Below are 14470 nucleotides of genomic sequence, written 5' to 3' on the forward strand. Positions count from 1 at the left end.
TTGCTACTTCATCTATGTAATGTTTGGATCATTGGCAAATCAAAGCACGCCGCTCCTACTTGGCTAAACATATGTGAAAAGCCATCGCAATGTAAAACATCTGAGCAAGTGCAGCTTGTGTCAACTTCAACCTGCTCACGGGCTAGAAAAGCCTGACTACAGTGTGAACCAGGCCCAAGTTGTTCAAAGGCCGGATAACGTTATCCAGTGGATAAGTCACTATCCGAGAGTTTCAATCTGGGCAAAGATTTCAGTATTTCCTCTTGTACAACCGAATATGTGCACTCTAACCACTGCTTAGTTGGGGAGTGTACGAAAACCGTGGAAAACATTTAACGTGAAGCATATTTTAGACGCTGAAGAGTGCCTTATCCAGCGGATAAAGTTATGCGGCCTTTGAACAACTGGGGCCTGGTAAATTCCAGCAGTAATCAAACTCCTCACAGAAATGTGCGACATTTGCATTAATTTATTTTGTCCAAGTTGGCAGTCCCAAGGGTTCAGTCAATAGTCAATAGTCCAGTTCATTCGTACACCTCATCATTTTGACCTCACGTATTTGTAGCTTTGTTTTGGTGATGCATTAACCAAGTTAACCAAGAAAGAAGAAAAAACTTCTGGCCAACTGTCAAAAATTGTATAGAACTCGTACATAAAAGATTCAAAGACGAAACGGAAAGTACAAGAATTTGGGGAAGAACTTCCCTCTGGTTTAGCTTGACGTCAATTAACTTTCTGAATTATTTGGACAATGCACAAAGGCGAAAGTTTTTAACTTCAGTGCAAGAACAGCTACTTGGACCTTCCTTAGGGCATTTGCCAATTCTTGAACCAAAGGATCTTCCAGGTTGGGATGCGCACTGCTGAACACTGCTGGAATTAACTGTTGCTAAAGAAGTCCAGTTTCTAAGCTCACAAAGTTCTCAGCAAAACATGATGTACCATACCATTAAGGTTCACTCAAATCTTTGTTTGAAGCTTTTGAAACGCCGCTTTCAATTTCAGCATTCAGCTCGTGTACAACTGACATGTGATCAAATTTGTCTGCAAATCTGTTGAACGTTTTAAGAAGCTCTTCTCTGTGGTTGTTCTCTGACGCATAGTACATCTGAACTTGGTACGCTAGCCACTGTGCATCCAAAACACTCTGAAATCAAATAAAAGTATTACATGTACTGTACACCACAGCAATTAAAAACGGTATAGTCTAACTGGGTAACTTTACTTTAAACAACGCGTGAAAACAAAAACAAATCAACAAAAACTGACATATTAGGTTCAGCCTGTCAGTTTTTATTGCAAGGACTAACCTAAACTAATTTTTTTTCTGTGTTTGCCTGTGTTACTGACTGAAAAATCATCTATCATTATTTTATTCATCAGACTATAGACATTTAACATCAGGTTTCTTTCGCATGCACCATCTTGTGAGTAAATCACTCACCATTTCATTTGTATCCACCTCTCCAACCATCAGCACTATTCCTGTAAAATAATAAAACTGTAATTACAATCATCCTTATCATCATCATCATCATCATCATCATCATCATCACTATTGGGGGAGCAGGGATGGCGCAGTGGTGAGAGCACTCGCCTCCCATCAATGTTGCCCAGGTTCGATTCCCAGACTTGGCATCATATGTGGATTGAATTTGTTGTTGGTTCTTGGCCTTGCTCCGAAAGATTTTTCTACGGGTACTCCAGTTTTCCCCTATCCTCAAAAACCAACACTTCTAAATTCCAATTAGATCTGGAAAGCGTCCCCGATTAGTGCTAATTTCTGTGCTAAACACAGGTACATTGACTTTTAAGTACTGTGATTTATTTTTATTTATTTTATTTATCATCACCATCGACATCACCATTGTGATCAACATGATTGTTATCATCACCTTATAAACCGTTATACTCATCACTTTCATCACAAACTCCACCTGTTACTATCACCAGTCATTTATCCCTTTCCAGCCTAAGTTTTCTTGGCCCAATTTTCCAAAACGGCAAGGAAAAACACAATGCTCATACATGTACTCTGTGATGTACCATTTAAAAGGTTATGACAAGTGAAAATAATTTCTCATATCAAGATAACTGAAGGAAGTCAAGTCTTTGACAGAAATGGTTCTAAAATGTCAAAACTAAAAAGAACATGTCACTGATCTAGTGACACAGCTTTTAATGCATAGAAGCACCTGAGATAATTATGTCAGAGTCCATAAGTACATTACTGTAAATTAAAAAAATCGAACAATTGTAGTGGTGGTAAGATTTCACTGATCAGCACTGTGATAGGTCTTCCCCCAAGCTGTAGCTTAATTTGCAGCTTTTAATTCATAAAACCACCTGAGATATGCCAGAGTCTGTTAGTGCATTACTGTAAATTAAAAAAATCCGAAAAATTGTAGGGGTGGTAAAAATTTCACTGCAATTGACCAAATATTGACCTAGATGTGATTTGCGGACCCAGCAGAAAAGGGTCATAAATACATCTTGAGTGTTGCAAACAAAGGACCGCCACCTGGTGTGCTTCTAGGAAACTGTCACCCAACCCTATTAGTCCAGTAGCAGACACCGGAAAATCAGAGTTTCGTTCAACCCACGAGCTAGAAAAGGTTAGACATTGGATTTTATTAGAACAGTGCCTCCTGAGTAAGGCTCGGTACATCGTAAACTGGAAAAATGGAATACAATCCGAGATAAATGGATGTTTTTCAACGTCACTAGCTCTTGAGGGTGAAAACGAGGCTACGAAGTACAGAACATTTGCTTTCACCATCGTTGCGCCCAAGTCAACAGATATGAGCTAAATCATGGGACAGGAAAACCCCTCAGAAACCAATTCACTCCATCCACACATTCAACAGAATTATTTATCTTTAGGAAAGGGTCAATTTGGCTAGTCGGCACTCTGTGATGTCTGTCAGAGATAATTAACATGACAATAACAAACCTTTGCTTTCTCGCAGATCTGTGAAATGTTTCATTGCTAATGCCCAAGGAGCATTCTCACCCCGTGTCTGTTAAAATAATAATATCAATAATAAATAAAATTTGTATAATGCTAAGATTATGAAAATATTCCAAAGTGCTTCACACACTGCTTATTTCAAAAGTAAAATATGCATAATAAAATGTAAAAAAAGTCACAATATTAAAATATCAAATGTCAACACAAATACATGTACTTATTGTACACTTGTAAAAAGGTGTGTCTTTAACTTGGATTTAAAGACAGTGACATCTAGACCAGCCCATATTTCCAAGGGAAGTTTGTCCCAGAGAAATGGCCCAGAGCGGACAAAGATGTAACCTCCAAAGGTCTTATGATTGATTCTAGGCACCACAAGAAGGCTTTGGTCACAGGAGTGCAAGCAATGGGTTACAGTGGACTTTACTTTCAGGAGATCTTTAATATACTCCAGGACTCCACTGTCTAGCACTTTATAGACTAGAAGCAGCAACTTAAATTGGGAACGGTAAACCAGAGACAACCAGTAAAGATCACATAGAACAGACGAAATGTGATTAAATTTGGGTAACCTAAAGATTAACCAAGCTGCAGCATTTAAGGTGGCCGAATACAGTTTTTTAGTGTACAGGTGTTAGAAGACGTTATTTGGAAACTATGTATTTCTGGACGCCCAAAATTGGTATGGTGTAAGACTAACTAAGAAAGAATGTATTTTCGTACGTCTTGTTGAGCTAAGTACCGTTTCCATGGCAACGCAGCAAACTATAAAACGTCCATAAATAGTAGGTTTCCTTTATTTTTAGAAAATGTACTCATTAGATTTTTTCCATTTTTTGTATCCAGGAGAACTCACAACACACTGACACAGTTGCGCTATTTTCATGTAATTTTAACAGAGAGAACTCCTGTAAATATTGATTTTGCTTTTTAATGTTTTGTGAAGATACCCTCTGATAGATTTAGGTTTCTCTTTGTAGGCGAGTTACGCTTTTAGGGAACTTTTTTCATGCCAAATTTCACAAAATTCTAATGAGCGGTTCCTTAGAAAACAGTTCATTTCCACGAAAAAAACCAGTCGCAATTTTTTGGTCAAATGCGCATGCGTGGCTTTAATTGGGTTTCACGGCCAAGATGAAAAGCATGCAAAAGGTCTTGGTGAATGGCTTTTTTGCTCTGAAAGAAAGGAAAAAGAGTCCGGAAACGAGAAACTTAGTTATTTAGGATCAAAACTTAACCTTATTATCAATTTCATGTGAAATTGAGGGATCACTTTATCGACCGCCGTATTTGCGTACCACAACCCTAGCGCGCGCTTAATAGCATCACTAGCAGAATCTGTTAAGCGCGCGCAAACTGTGTTCGGCCACCTTAAGACTTTCTGAAGGTGATAAATTGGTATATGGAACACCAAAAAGAAGAGAGTTGCAGTAGTCCAAATGTGAAGTCATGAATGCATAAACAAGGGTCTTGGTAGACTCAGGACTGAGAAATTTCCTAATTACAAAATAAATGTATTTAGCAAATCCAAATGCAAAGGTCCACAAGTTGAATCTGTCAGCTGTATACTACAAAGTTATTGTTGAACTGCTGTTTGAGCTGGCTTTGAGATCCACCACATACAAGGTATCTTTAGTTAGCTTTTTCTTGACAGTAGCTTTGGTTGAAAAACACTATGGTGACCAGCGTTTTAGATACAACAAGCAGCCGTGTGTTCAGAAGTTGCTGCTTTCTCAAGTGGACATTTGTGGAAAGGGCATTTGTGACAACCCCCCAAAAAATGTTTGTTGGAGACAAGTAGATTAAAAATAAAAATATTGCATGGCTGTATTTCTCTCTTACTTGATACTGAAGAAGTGATGTGAAGTAACATTTGTGATCTTTAAACTCAGCATACATGAATTCATAACCTTGCTCTCTGGGAAGAGGATAAATGAACTGAAAGAAAGTAAAACTGGATGGTTAGATGATCATGTACTCTTCAAAAGGTGTCAGAGGCAGGGGAGACTTTATTGGTAATATTTAAAAAAAAAAAGATAATTCAAAGGCTCCTGCGAGCCAGCTTGTGAATGCAGAAGTGAATAGCTGTAACCATAAAGCAGTACTTGCATCAAACCACACTCTACAACTAGGGATTCGTGGATGCCATGCAGGAATGAAGTGTGACCTGAAAGGTATAAAACACTGTTCGCATTGTGTTTGGTTAGCCCAGGACTGGGAGTATAAATCATAATTAACAGGCAAGACACAAAGGCTTTAGCAAATGGAGATTTATCTCTGGAGAGAAGCGAGAGCCTGGAAACCGTCTCTGTTCGCAGGCTACAAAGGCTTAACTTTTAGTACCAAGTGAAGAGCCTCTATACTATCTTCCCACACTCCTGCATGTACTCTTATCAGGTTAGAGTCTTGCTTTCTATAAAATTTGACTTACCAGTGGGAACTTCAGAAATCTCTCTTCTATTCTGTCATACAAGTAACTCTGCAAGTCAAGAAAGACAATTTCTTTCATATTGATGGCAGTGAGGCAAACTTTATTTATACACATAGAGCAGTTTCCAATTGAGTGTCATAAAACCAAAACCAAAGTAATTACTCTGGCCAATCACAACAGTTGTAAACAACACAACAAGCCAATCAGAATTCGAAGCAAATATATGTAACTGGCACCAAGGGCGGGAAAACCTGCAAGGCGAAAAGACGATTGGTTTTGGTTTAGGTGACGCGAGTTTTGTTCACCAATCACAGGGCGCTGTAATGCTGTAATGTAAAACCAAAGCAAAGGCGAAATTGCTTTTGACACTCAATTGAAAACCGCTCTAATATGCGGAAAACTGGAGCTGCAGTGGCCAGGTAACACATGATGAAAGCTCAGGCCAAGTGGAGTCAAAAGTTGAATCAGAAGTTGAAAACTTGTGATGACTTACAATAGCTTGTGATGACCTGCATTAATTTTGATCAAGCTCATGTTCACATACAAGTTTGGCATAAACGTTTCACCAATTTGGCCATCCATTGCAAACAATGCAGTTTGGTCTCATTTTATCTGGTATTGGCAAAGGCACAAGACTACATGGAAATGACTTGCTCTGATGAAGGGCTAACACTAAAAATGGCAGCTCTTGAATCTCACTATAGTGGCAAAATTACTTTTAGCTAGTTATCAACATCGATTAATATACATGGAAATTGGTTTTTTATAGCTTGAATCCATTTGCCACGCCTAGAAAGTCAGCATATCTAAATTGGCATTTAAAACTTGCAATAAGACTTACGACTCCATCTGGTTAGGTATTAACAGAGGACCATTACCCCGCAAAGAAGTGACATGAGACAGTTTAATCCAAGTTCAAGGATAACAACATTTTTGCAAGTTTCCATTTCATGATTCTTTTGCGCTTTTTAATAACGACCCTCAAAAAGAAGATGCTAGGAAAGTTTATTACCTACAGAAATGAGATAAGAAGTATGGTTGTACACAAGGCACTCTGAGCTGCCAGCCTTTGGAGATTTTTTTCTTGTATGCCACACCCTCCCCCTATTATCAAATCATTCCTGTTTCCCCAAGTTAACGGGCCTAAATTGCCCCCCTCTCCAAAAAAAGGTCCAAACCAACCCTCCCCCCAAAAAAACAAACAAACAAATTGTGCCTTCACTTCCCACAAAATTGACCTGTTTCTTTTGGTGTGTACATAAAGCTCTTGTATGAAGTTTGTATCTCCAAAGTATCCACAATCCTTAATCACCAAAATTTATGCCTGTAAAACCTTCGAAAACATTGTTTCTCAATCCCTCCTAAAAACATGATTTGAAAATCACATAAAACATGTGGAGGGTAAATTTTTTTTTAAGTGGTACATACTGGAATCACAGCACTGATACAGTCCTTCTCTCTGTGATACTCTCGCCAGATCTGACAAACGAAAATAAAACAATAATTACACGGACGTTTTATCAATGAAACATGCAGAATACATCAACCCCTTCAGCTGGCATACCTTGGTGTTTTATTTTCAGTTGCATGACTTTACTGTAGGAGTGTTTACAAATATTAATGTCACTATTCCGCATACACTTTAAATTATTATTGTTTAACAAAGCATGCAGCTAGATAACAGTATTGAGACAAAGTAAACAGACAACAAGGTGGCGTAATTGGGGGACACATCCCCGTGGCAGGTTAATACGACTTCGGGTTATGTGCGCATAACAAACGTAAGCCTCACTTACCTCCCCACTAACGTGGGGTAGGACAAGAGTATTGGCAGAGCCTTTCTTATCTCCCCAGCACCATACGGGCTGGATCAGACAAGATAAAGGCAAAGGTATGAGATGGCAAGATATGAGCAATGCCAAGAGCTTGAGGGAAGTCGCAACGCAGACTTAACCGAACCACAAGGAGTGACCCCAAGTTTAATGAATATATAACAATCCTCCTCCAAAGGGAGGGAGGGTGGGTAAACAAAATTTTTATTTACGTGTTTGCGTTCATGCAATACTGCCAGGATAATGCCCTGGGATAGTGTTCTGACACTTTTATAGTGAGACAGTGACTCAAAGTTCGGCCAATAGGTACAAACGTACTGTAAACTAAAAGACACAACGTGGCAAACTACTAGCCATCAATAGGGCTTTACAAAACATGCACCAATCCCAGCAAAGGTAAGATTCATTTCTAGACAATTGTGCAACATATTGGTACAATTTCCTAGCCATGAAAGGCTTTTATCCAAACGCTACTGAATAGAGAGTATTCATTTATGAATGAGGCTTTCGTGTATACATTGTTGTCTGGGGTCGACACAACATTGCGTGACCTACCACCCCTAAGGCGTCACGTTCCATTAAGCACATTTTACCGTTCGGTAAAAGCCTTAGATAATCAGAGGCCAGGCGTAAAAACTATTAATCTAATGATGATGATGATGATGATGATGATGTTGACAATGACAACAATAAATTATCCTCTGTCCAAAAGAAGGGTGGAATTCATCTGCAGGAATTCTTGAGTTTTTTTATAGATGTATCGTATATCCTTCCTTGAATTGCATTTATAAAGTCTGTGACTATCACTATTCAGAAATCATCATCACACCATTAAATTTTACTATGCCTTTCAATAATATGCAGACTCCCAAGTTCAAGATTTAACCAACTGTTATGCTTTTTAATCCCATCAATCACTGCAGCAGACCTCTTAAGGGCGATTTAGATGGTATGATTTTGCCTACGATTTGTCGCATGCAACACGCTTACGCCATGCCTTAACAACACGAATCGCATTGCGTAAATCAACCTACAACATCCTTACGACAGACGCACACAACACGAAAAATGTCGCAGGATTTTAAAACATGTTTTAAAATCCTATGACAATTGTAGGTAAAGGCAATGTTGAGTGGCGAAAGTTGTGTACGATTTTTACATGACGCAAGCAGCGTGCGCTCTAGAAATCCCATGCGACAGTCATGAGAGAAAATCGTACCGTCTAAATCGCCCTTTAGAAAACAATAACGTTTGGCTCAATGGGGTCAAAAGGTTATGTTCAGGTGCTGTGATTGGTGGATTTCGATCCACTTTATCAGTGTCTGTATCTTTGTGGTCAACTGGTTGTTGCTGCAATTACAATTGATGGCAGTAAAACAAGCAAGCAAATCGTTAGTTGGGGTTGCAGTTCAGAGTCCATAAGATAAGAGCTTTCTTTTTACAGATGGCTTATGTCACATAATGTGGTTTTTTGAATAGGGCACTGCATAAAAAAAAGAATGACAAAATATAAAAATATTAAAAAATACTAAAAATGGATGAACTAAGAAATGTCACACTATGGAAAAACTTATTGAGGTCTATTTAAAATTTTTAAGTAACGAAATTTTAAAAGCATCAAACGGTAAACATCTCATGTCTTCTGGAAGGGAATTCCAGTCTGTCAATGCACTATTAAAGGATCAGAGTACTCCCTAGTTTGCATTTGATCTAATGGATCTAATAATTTCCTTGGGGTGGGAGTTATGGCTGTGATAATTTAAACCTCAAGTAATAATACTGTTTCTTTCACTGTCATACATAAAAAAAAACACAGTTGCATTATTTTGTCTTTTTATCATTTGTCATTTTTGTCATTTTTCTCTTTGTTATACTTTTTATAAAAAAATATATTCTTAATTCTGTCTGTAATTATTGTATTTTGTTTCTGGGGTCATCCACTAGATTAGCCCTGCTATTTGGATGATCCAAACTCCCTCTCTATTTTGTTATAATTTTACTTTCCTTAGTTGAACTCTGTTTTAGTGGCCTATGTAAATTCAACCTATGTCATAAGTAAAACTGAGCTGAGTTAAATAAATCATCTTGTCTTGTCTTGTCTTGTCTTGTCTTCTGGTTGATACACACTGTATGTCATTGAAAGGCACAGTAAATATTACATAAGATTGAAACCACCATGGCTCTGGCTGGATTTGATTATGCTTTAATACAAAGAAGCTGTTCTCACCTGTCCAATTTCTTCAGTAGATTTGTCTGCTACTTTATCCAAATGCATGATAGAGTTTAGCGTCTAGAGAAGGAATAAATGAATGCATGATGAAACACATTAATTTCAGTAGCATGACTTTCTAAAGATCAAAACTAAATAAGTGCTTCAAAAATCTTAATTCAAGGCCAGAAATCCTTTTTTTTTTTTCCTTTTAACAGAGAACCATTCATTTCTCTTTAATTGACATCAACATTGGAGTCTCATTGAGTGGCATCTAATCAGTATAATTGAAAATAAAATAAATTTAAACCACAACATAATTACAGTGTACCAAAACAGTTTGATTCTAAAACAAACCTTTTCCCCATACACTGAAGTTTCTCCTTTTGATGACAAAGGCTTCTCTCCAAGAAGAAGTTTCTGAACAGAATCAAAAATTTGACAAAGTTATTAAAGTGAATATATATCCTGATGATGATGATGTTGGTCTGGACAAAAAGGCAACAGATGTGTCTGTTTTACATCACTGCAAATGGGAAAAAATAACAATTATACTACATGTACTTGAATATGCATGTACAATATAGCGAATATCAATGCTTATTCAAACCCTGAGGTCATGAGAATTAAGGATATGATCACCTAAGGTGAATTTTTTTGATATTTTAATAACTTCTCCCTAGTACTTTTATAAGAAAAGTATGGGGACAAGATAACAGAATTTGCTCTTTGATATTAGGGGTTAAAGGGTTAAGCTCAGTCTCTAATGAGCCCCCCTCCCCCCGTTTAGATGTTGAATTTCTTAACAACACCCCGCCTATTACGCCCTCACTTTACATCTGAGATTTTTAAAATGACCCCATCGCACATAAGCTCCCTATTGGGGGTTACAAGTAATAAGTAATAAGCTCCCCACAACTGAGCCTCCTATCTAATGGGCCCATCTTGGGAGATCAGATTTGCAACAAGATCCACTCCACTGTGAAGATACCTCTCTCACAAGCTCACCTCAGCTGCTTTTTGTTGAACCTTCTGTTTGAAACTTTCTGCTTCTTTCCGCGCTCTTCCATCCCACTTGAATTTCTCCTCTGCACTCTTTTCTTCCCTGTTTTTTTGTTAAAAATGAGAAAACGGATCAAATTGTATGTTATTGAACTAGTTTGAGGTCCACATTGGGAAAATGTTGGTTGAGTTTTTTTTTTTGTTGTTGTTAATTACTGGTATGGACTAAGCCAAGCCCAATATTTTTCCATTACGGACTCAACTCTTGCCTTGCAGACACCTTAGTGTCAAGGACACCCTGATATTATGGACAGCCGCTCTGGGACAGCTGCTAAATCCCCGGCAAAAAAAATTACAGACATTTTGCTCAAATAAATTCCCACTATTGCAGACTCTCGCTATTAAGGACACTAACTCGCAGTCCCGAGGGTGTCTGCAATAAAGGGACTTAAGACCATAGTTCAATATGGTATTTATTACGTAGGCTTCCCCATTGTTGCTTTCAAGTCTGCATGAAAGTTGTTTATGTTCTTTGTGTGGATAACAAAATTTGTCGCTCTCATAGGAGAACTCCGACATGACAGTTTGAACAGTTCCTACATGTACTTCGTAAGCTTAATTTAACACATTTTTGCTTTGTTTTTGTCAAAATTGAAACACATTCTTTGCTCCTTTCAAATCAGTAGTTGAATCCTAGTCTATTGCAAGTGAGAGATAAGAGTATATCTTTGTCTTTTCCCCTTGCAACTGAGAGTAATATTTTTGTCAATGACCTCTCTAGCATTACCATTGCATGTTTTGCATTGCAATTGCAGGTAACATTTCCTCATGCGATAGCACCATAAACCCCTCGACAAGTACCTTGCTAGGCAGATGCCCTAGCAGAAAGAGAAAGAAATCTATGGCTCGCAGTGTGCAATATATAGACAACAAGAAGTGTGCAGACAAGCTTACAGATCCTTGCAGTTTTAATTAATGCCCAATATCATCGTACCACAGACCTAAAGGAACAGATATATTAATTTTCTACTTCTTGCGTCACATCATACTCACAGTATCCCTTGTTTATGGTGATTTTTAACTGTTAAGAATATTAAAAGTTCAACTTACAACCTTCCTTCTTTAATGTCGTCTCTGACCACCTTGATTTTCGCAGCATATTTTTCGTAAAACGGATTCGATTCAATTCCGTCACTTGCTGAATAAACAGCTCCAGAAGAAGAAAAGTGCTTTGACTTTACTTTAGCTGAAGCTTGGACCGCAAACCTCTGAAAACAAGAGCCATTTCTCGAAATTTGTCTCAAACACGAACAAATTCTCACTGCGGCCGCCATGTTGAATAACTTTAGGACCCAGATTCCCTCCGCCAAACGGTGCCGGTCCCTCCCGACGAGGGTGGGGCGAAAGATGCGGGGAGGGGAAGGAAAGATTTGTACTTCAGTCTCCGGGATATTTCTGGTTTACACAAAACAGCAAGTCATCAAGCCGTAACAAATGAAGCATTTTATGCAAGGGTATCTATCGCAACTTTGTGGTCTTGAAATCGTACTGTACTGTGCTTAGTTTTGACAAAAAGGGCTAAAAAAAGGTACATGTACACGTGTTAGCTTTCAACTTTTCTTTAAAACGCAAGCGACCGACACAAAAGAGATACACCCGGGATTGTCAATCGATAAAAATTGATACCGGAAAATCATTCGATAAATCGATATCTATCGATAAATTGAATTTAAACGATATCGATTTTATCGGTCAATCGATAAAATTCGATACTCACACGCCGACGAAGTGTTAATGTTATCGATTGTATCGGATTCATCGATCGTTATTGAATCGATAAAAATTATCCTGTTTCCATTGACGGAGCGTTTGATTGTGATTTCAAAGGCAGCAATGAAATGATTCGTTGACAAACACTGTACAAGAGACTAAAGAGACTGCATTGTGATTTTCTTCCTGATTTTATTGTTCGATTACAAACGTAACTTAGTTTTCCTTAGTTTTTCGGGTTCTCGGCTTCAAGGTTGTCGTCTAATTTTTTCTCTTTCTTTGTTCCGTTGGTTTTGAAACCACGTTTTCACCTAAGAAATATGGGGAACAAGAAGAATTTAGATTACGAGCCCGAGGCGGTCTAGGTGATTTGTTCATATCTTTACAACGAGCGTGCGATTGTGTTACGTCAGCAAATAAATAAAACAGTGGAATAATCAACCAGGGAACTATATCGGATTTCAAATACAACACACGCCGAGTAATACTAAAAGTTTGTAGAAAAGAGAAGGGAAGTTGTTATAATTGTCTCTGCGAGTTCGTTAATATCTTTTGGTGTTGCCGTTTCGAAAATTGGAACGATAATTCAGTTTCGATAAAATCGATAGCCCTGACTCAAAAATCGATAATTATCGATTACTCACAACGAAATCTTTTATCGATTTTTATCAATTGTTATCGAATGCTATCGATTATCGATATTATCGATTGACTACCCCGGGAGATACAGATTCGATGCTTGACCGATTTCTCTTGTCCGTATGAGGGCAGTGAGCCCTATTTTTAGTGTCGCTATGAATGGCTAAAACATATATTTGTACCTATAAAAACATTGAAATAATGGTCAAGTTTTGTTAACAACAACCGTACTGGTGAACAGAAACTGGTATTAATTGCCTTTCGTTGAGGATGGCTAGGATAGTAGGATGGAAATGGATTGAAACGTAAAAATGTATGCCAAGGTTTTCACGTTTTCCTAGCTATATATCTTGGGAAAATCACCACAAAACTGATGGCAAATTGTTCTTCCTCCAAGAAATCGCTTGTTTTCCTCCTGTTTTAAGGGCAATTTCTTGTTAGCGGAAAGGTTCTTTGTCAAATATTGAGTACTTTTGACCAAAATACAGAAAAATTTCCGTGCAGCGCCCCTTTAAATGGAGCCGTGCCATAAGCTAAAACACTTAGAAGCAGTAAAACAATATGTATACAGTGGAAACCTGCCTGACGGACACTCGCTTAATGTGGATAAATGTGTTTGTCCCAAGAAAAGCTCATATATTTTACCTTACATTAGCCCACTTAGTACGGACACTGGTTAAAACGGACAACGGACACTTTTCTGTGAACCACTTGAAGGGGCGTGCTATTACACAAAATTAACCTGGCTTTACCCACACTGGTTATCAAAGTACTGTATAATTGGCTAATACTCAGTTTGGACGAATCACAAACTGAAAATGTCAGTGCGAGAAAAATCACAGAATGTTTTAAATAATTTCATTATCAGTCGCGTTTGAAGTACTGAGAGAAAATTAATTTTAGTGCTAGACTATTTTCAAGAATGAAAACAAGGTTTCTTCAGGTTTGAACTCATAAGTTATACAAATAGTTAAGACATTAAACGTCATTCTGATGCTTTTAAATTGCATGCTTAAGTCTTTGTAAAGATAAACATGTGTCCGTGACGTTTAATATGGACACCCAGATACCTGTAAACACTGATACTTTTGCACTTCCCTTTAGTGTCTGTATTAAGTGGATGCCCCTGCGCTAAGAATCAAATCAACAATAACTAAAAGCGAAGGCAAGAAGCTTTGTGAAGGCGCTTCTTGAGCTAACTCGTCCCTCTTTGTTAACGGGAAAAACACGGGAGATGCGAGCGGGGGAAGATGGGAAGGCGGAAGAAGGGGAGACTCTCCTTTCTCTCTTCCTCCTTCCCATCGTCCCCTTTGTTCCACTGCCGTCCTAGTCTCCTCTCAACCGTATGAGATCATAAGAGACGTCTGGGGACGAGTCAGCTTCTCGAGATAAACTTTGAATTTTTTTTTTTTTTTTTTTTGGGGGGGGGGGGGGATGATTGAGCGTTGGTTCAATTCTTAGTAAAAAGTAATAGGCTAATTCTTTGAATTTAACATTTTTGCTCAATTATTAAAATACAGAACTAAGTTTTAAGTACCCGTGCCAAAATAGAGCATATTTGGAGAAATTTCAGTGTCAAAGCCAAACTAAAAGTCACTTACACAATTTGTCATCTC

The 14470-nt window shown here is 38.1% G+C and overlaps 1 protein-coding gene across 1 annotated transcript; it reads right to left on the bottom strand.

Moving 5' to 3' along the window:
• Positions 1 to 449: 449 nt before the first annotated feature.
• On the bottom strand, positions 450 to 11803 carry LOC146477704 (ATP synthase mitochondrial F1 complex assembly factor 1-like). Its single transcript, XM_085113148.1, has 10 exons — positions 11556 to 11803; positions 10452 to 10548; positions 9801 to 9863; positions 9462 to 9524; positions 6831 to 6881; positions 5403 to 5450; positions 4814 to 4909; positions 2954 to 3020; positions 1445 to 1485; positions 450 to 1147 (listed from the first exon to the last, which is right to left on the bottom strand). Exons 1-10 carry the CDS (start codon positions 11777 to 11779, stop codon positions 950 to 952), a joined length of 948 nt encoding a protein of 315 aa, XP_084969274.1. The 5' UTR covers positions 11780 to 11803; the 3' UTR covers positions 450 to 949.
• Positions 11804 to 14470: the final 2667 nt, after the last annotated feature.

The sequence above is a fragment of the Pavona decussata genome, unplaced genomic scaffold, assembly GCF_977016875.1.
Source record: "Pavona decussata unplaced genomic scaffold, jaPavDecu1.1 SCAFFOLD_69, whole genome shotgun sequence".
Lineage (NCBI taxonomy): Eukaryota > Metazoa > Cnidaria > Anthozoa > Scleractinia > Agariciidae > Pavona > Pavona decussata.

Excerpts from the sequence above, each read along its gene's own strand:
- LOC146477704 (XM_085113148.1), bottom strand. The coding sequence starts at position 11,779 with ATGGCGGCCGCAGTGAGAATTTGTTCGTGTTTGAGACAAATTTCGAGA. Across the intron at positions 5,451-6,830 it reads GTATCAGTGCTGTGATTCCA|AGTTACTTGTATGACAGAAT; the intron begins GTATGTACCACT and ends CTTGACTTGCAG. Across the intron at positions 1,486-2,953 it reads AGATCTGCGAGAAAGCAAAG|GAATAGTGCTGATGGTTGGA; the intron begins GTTTGTTATTGT and ends ATTATTTTACAG.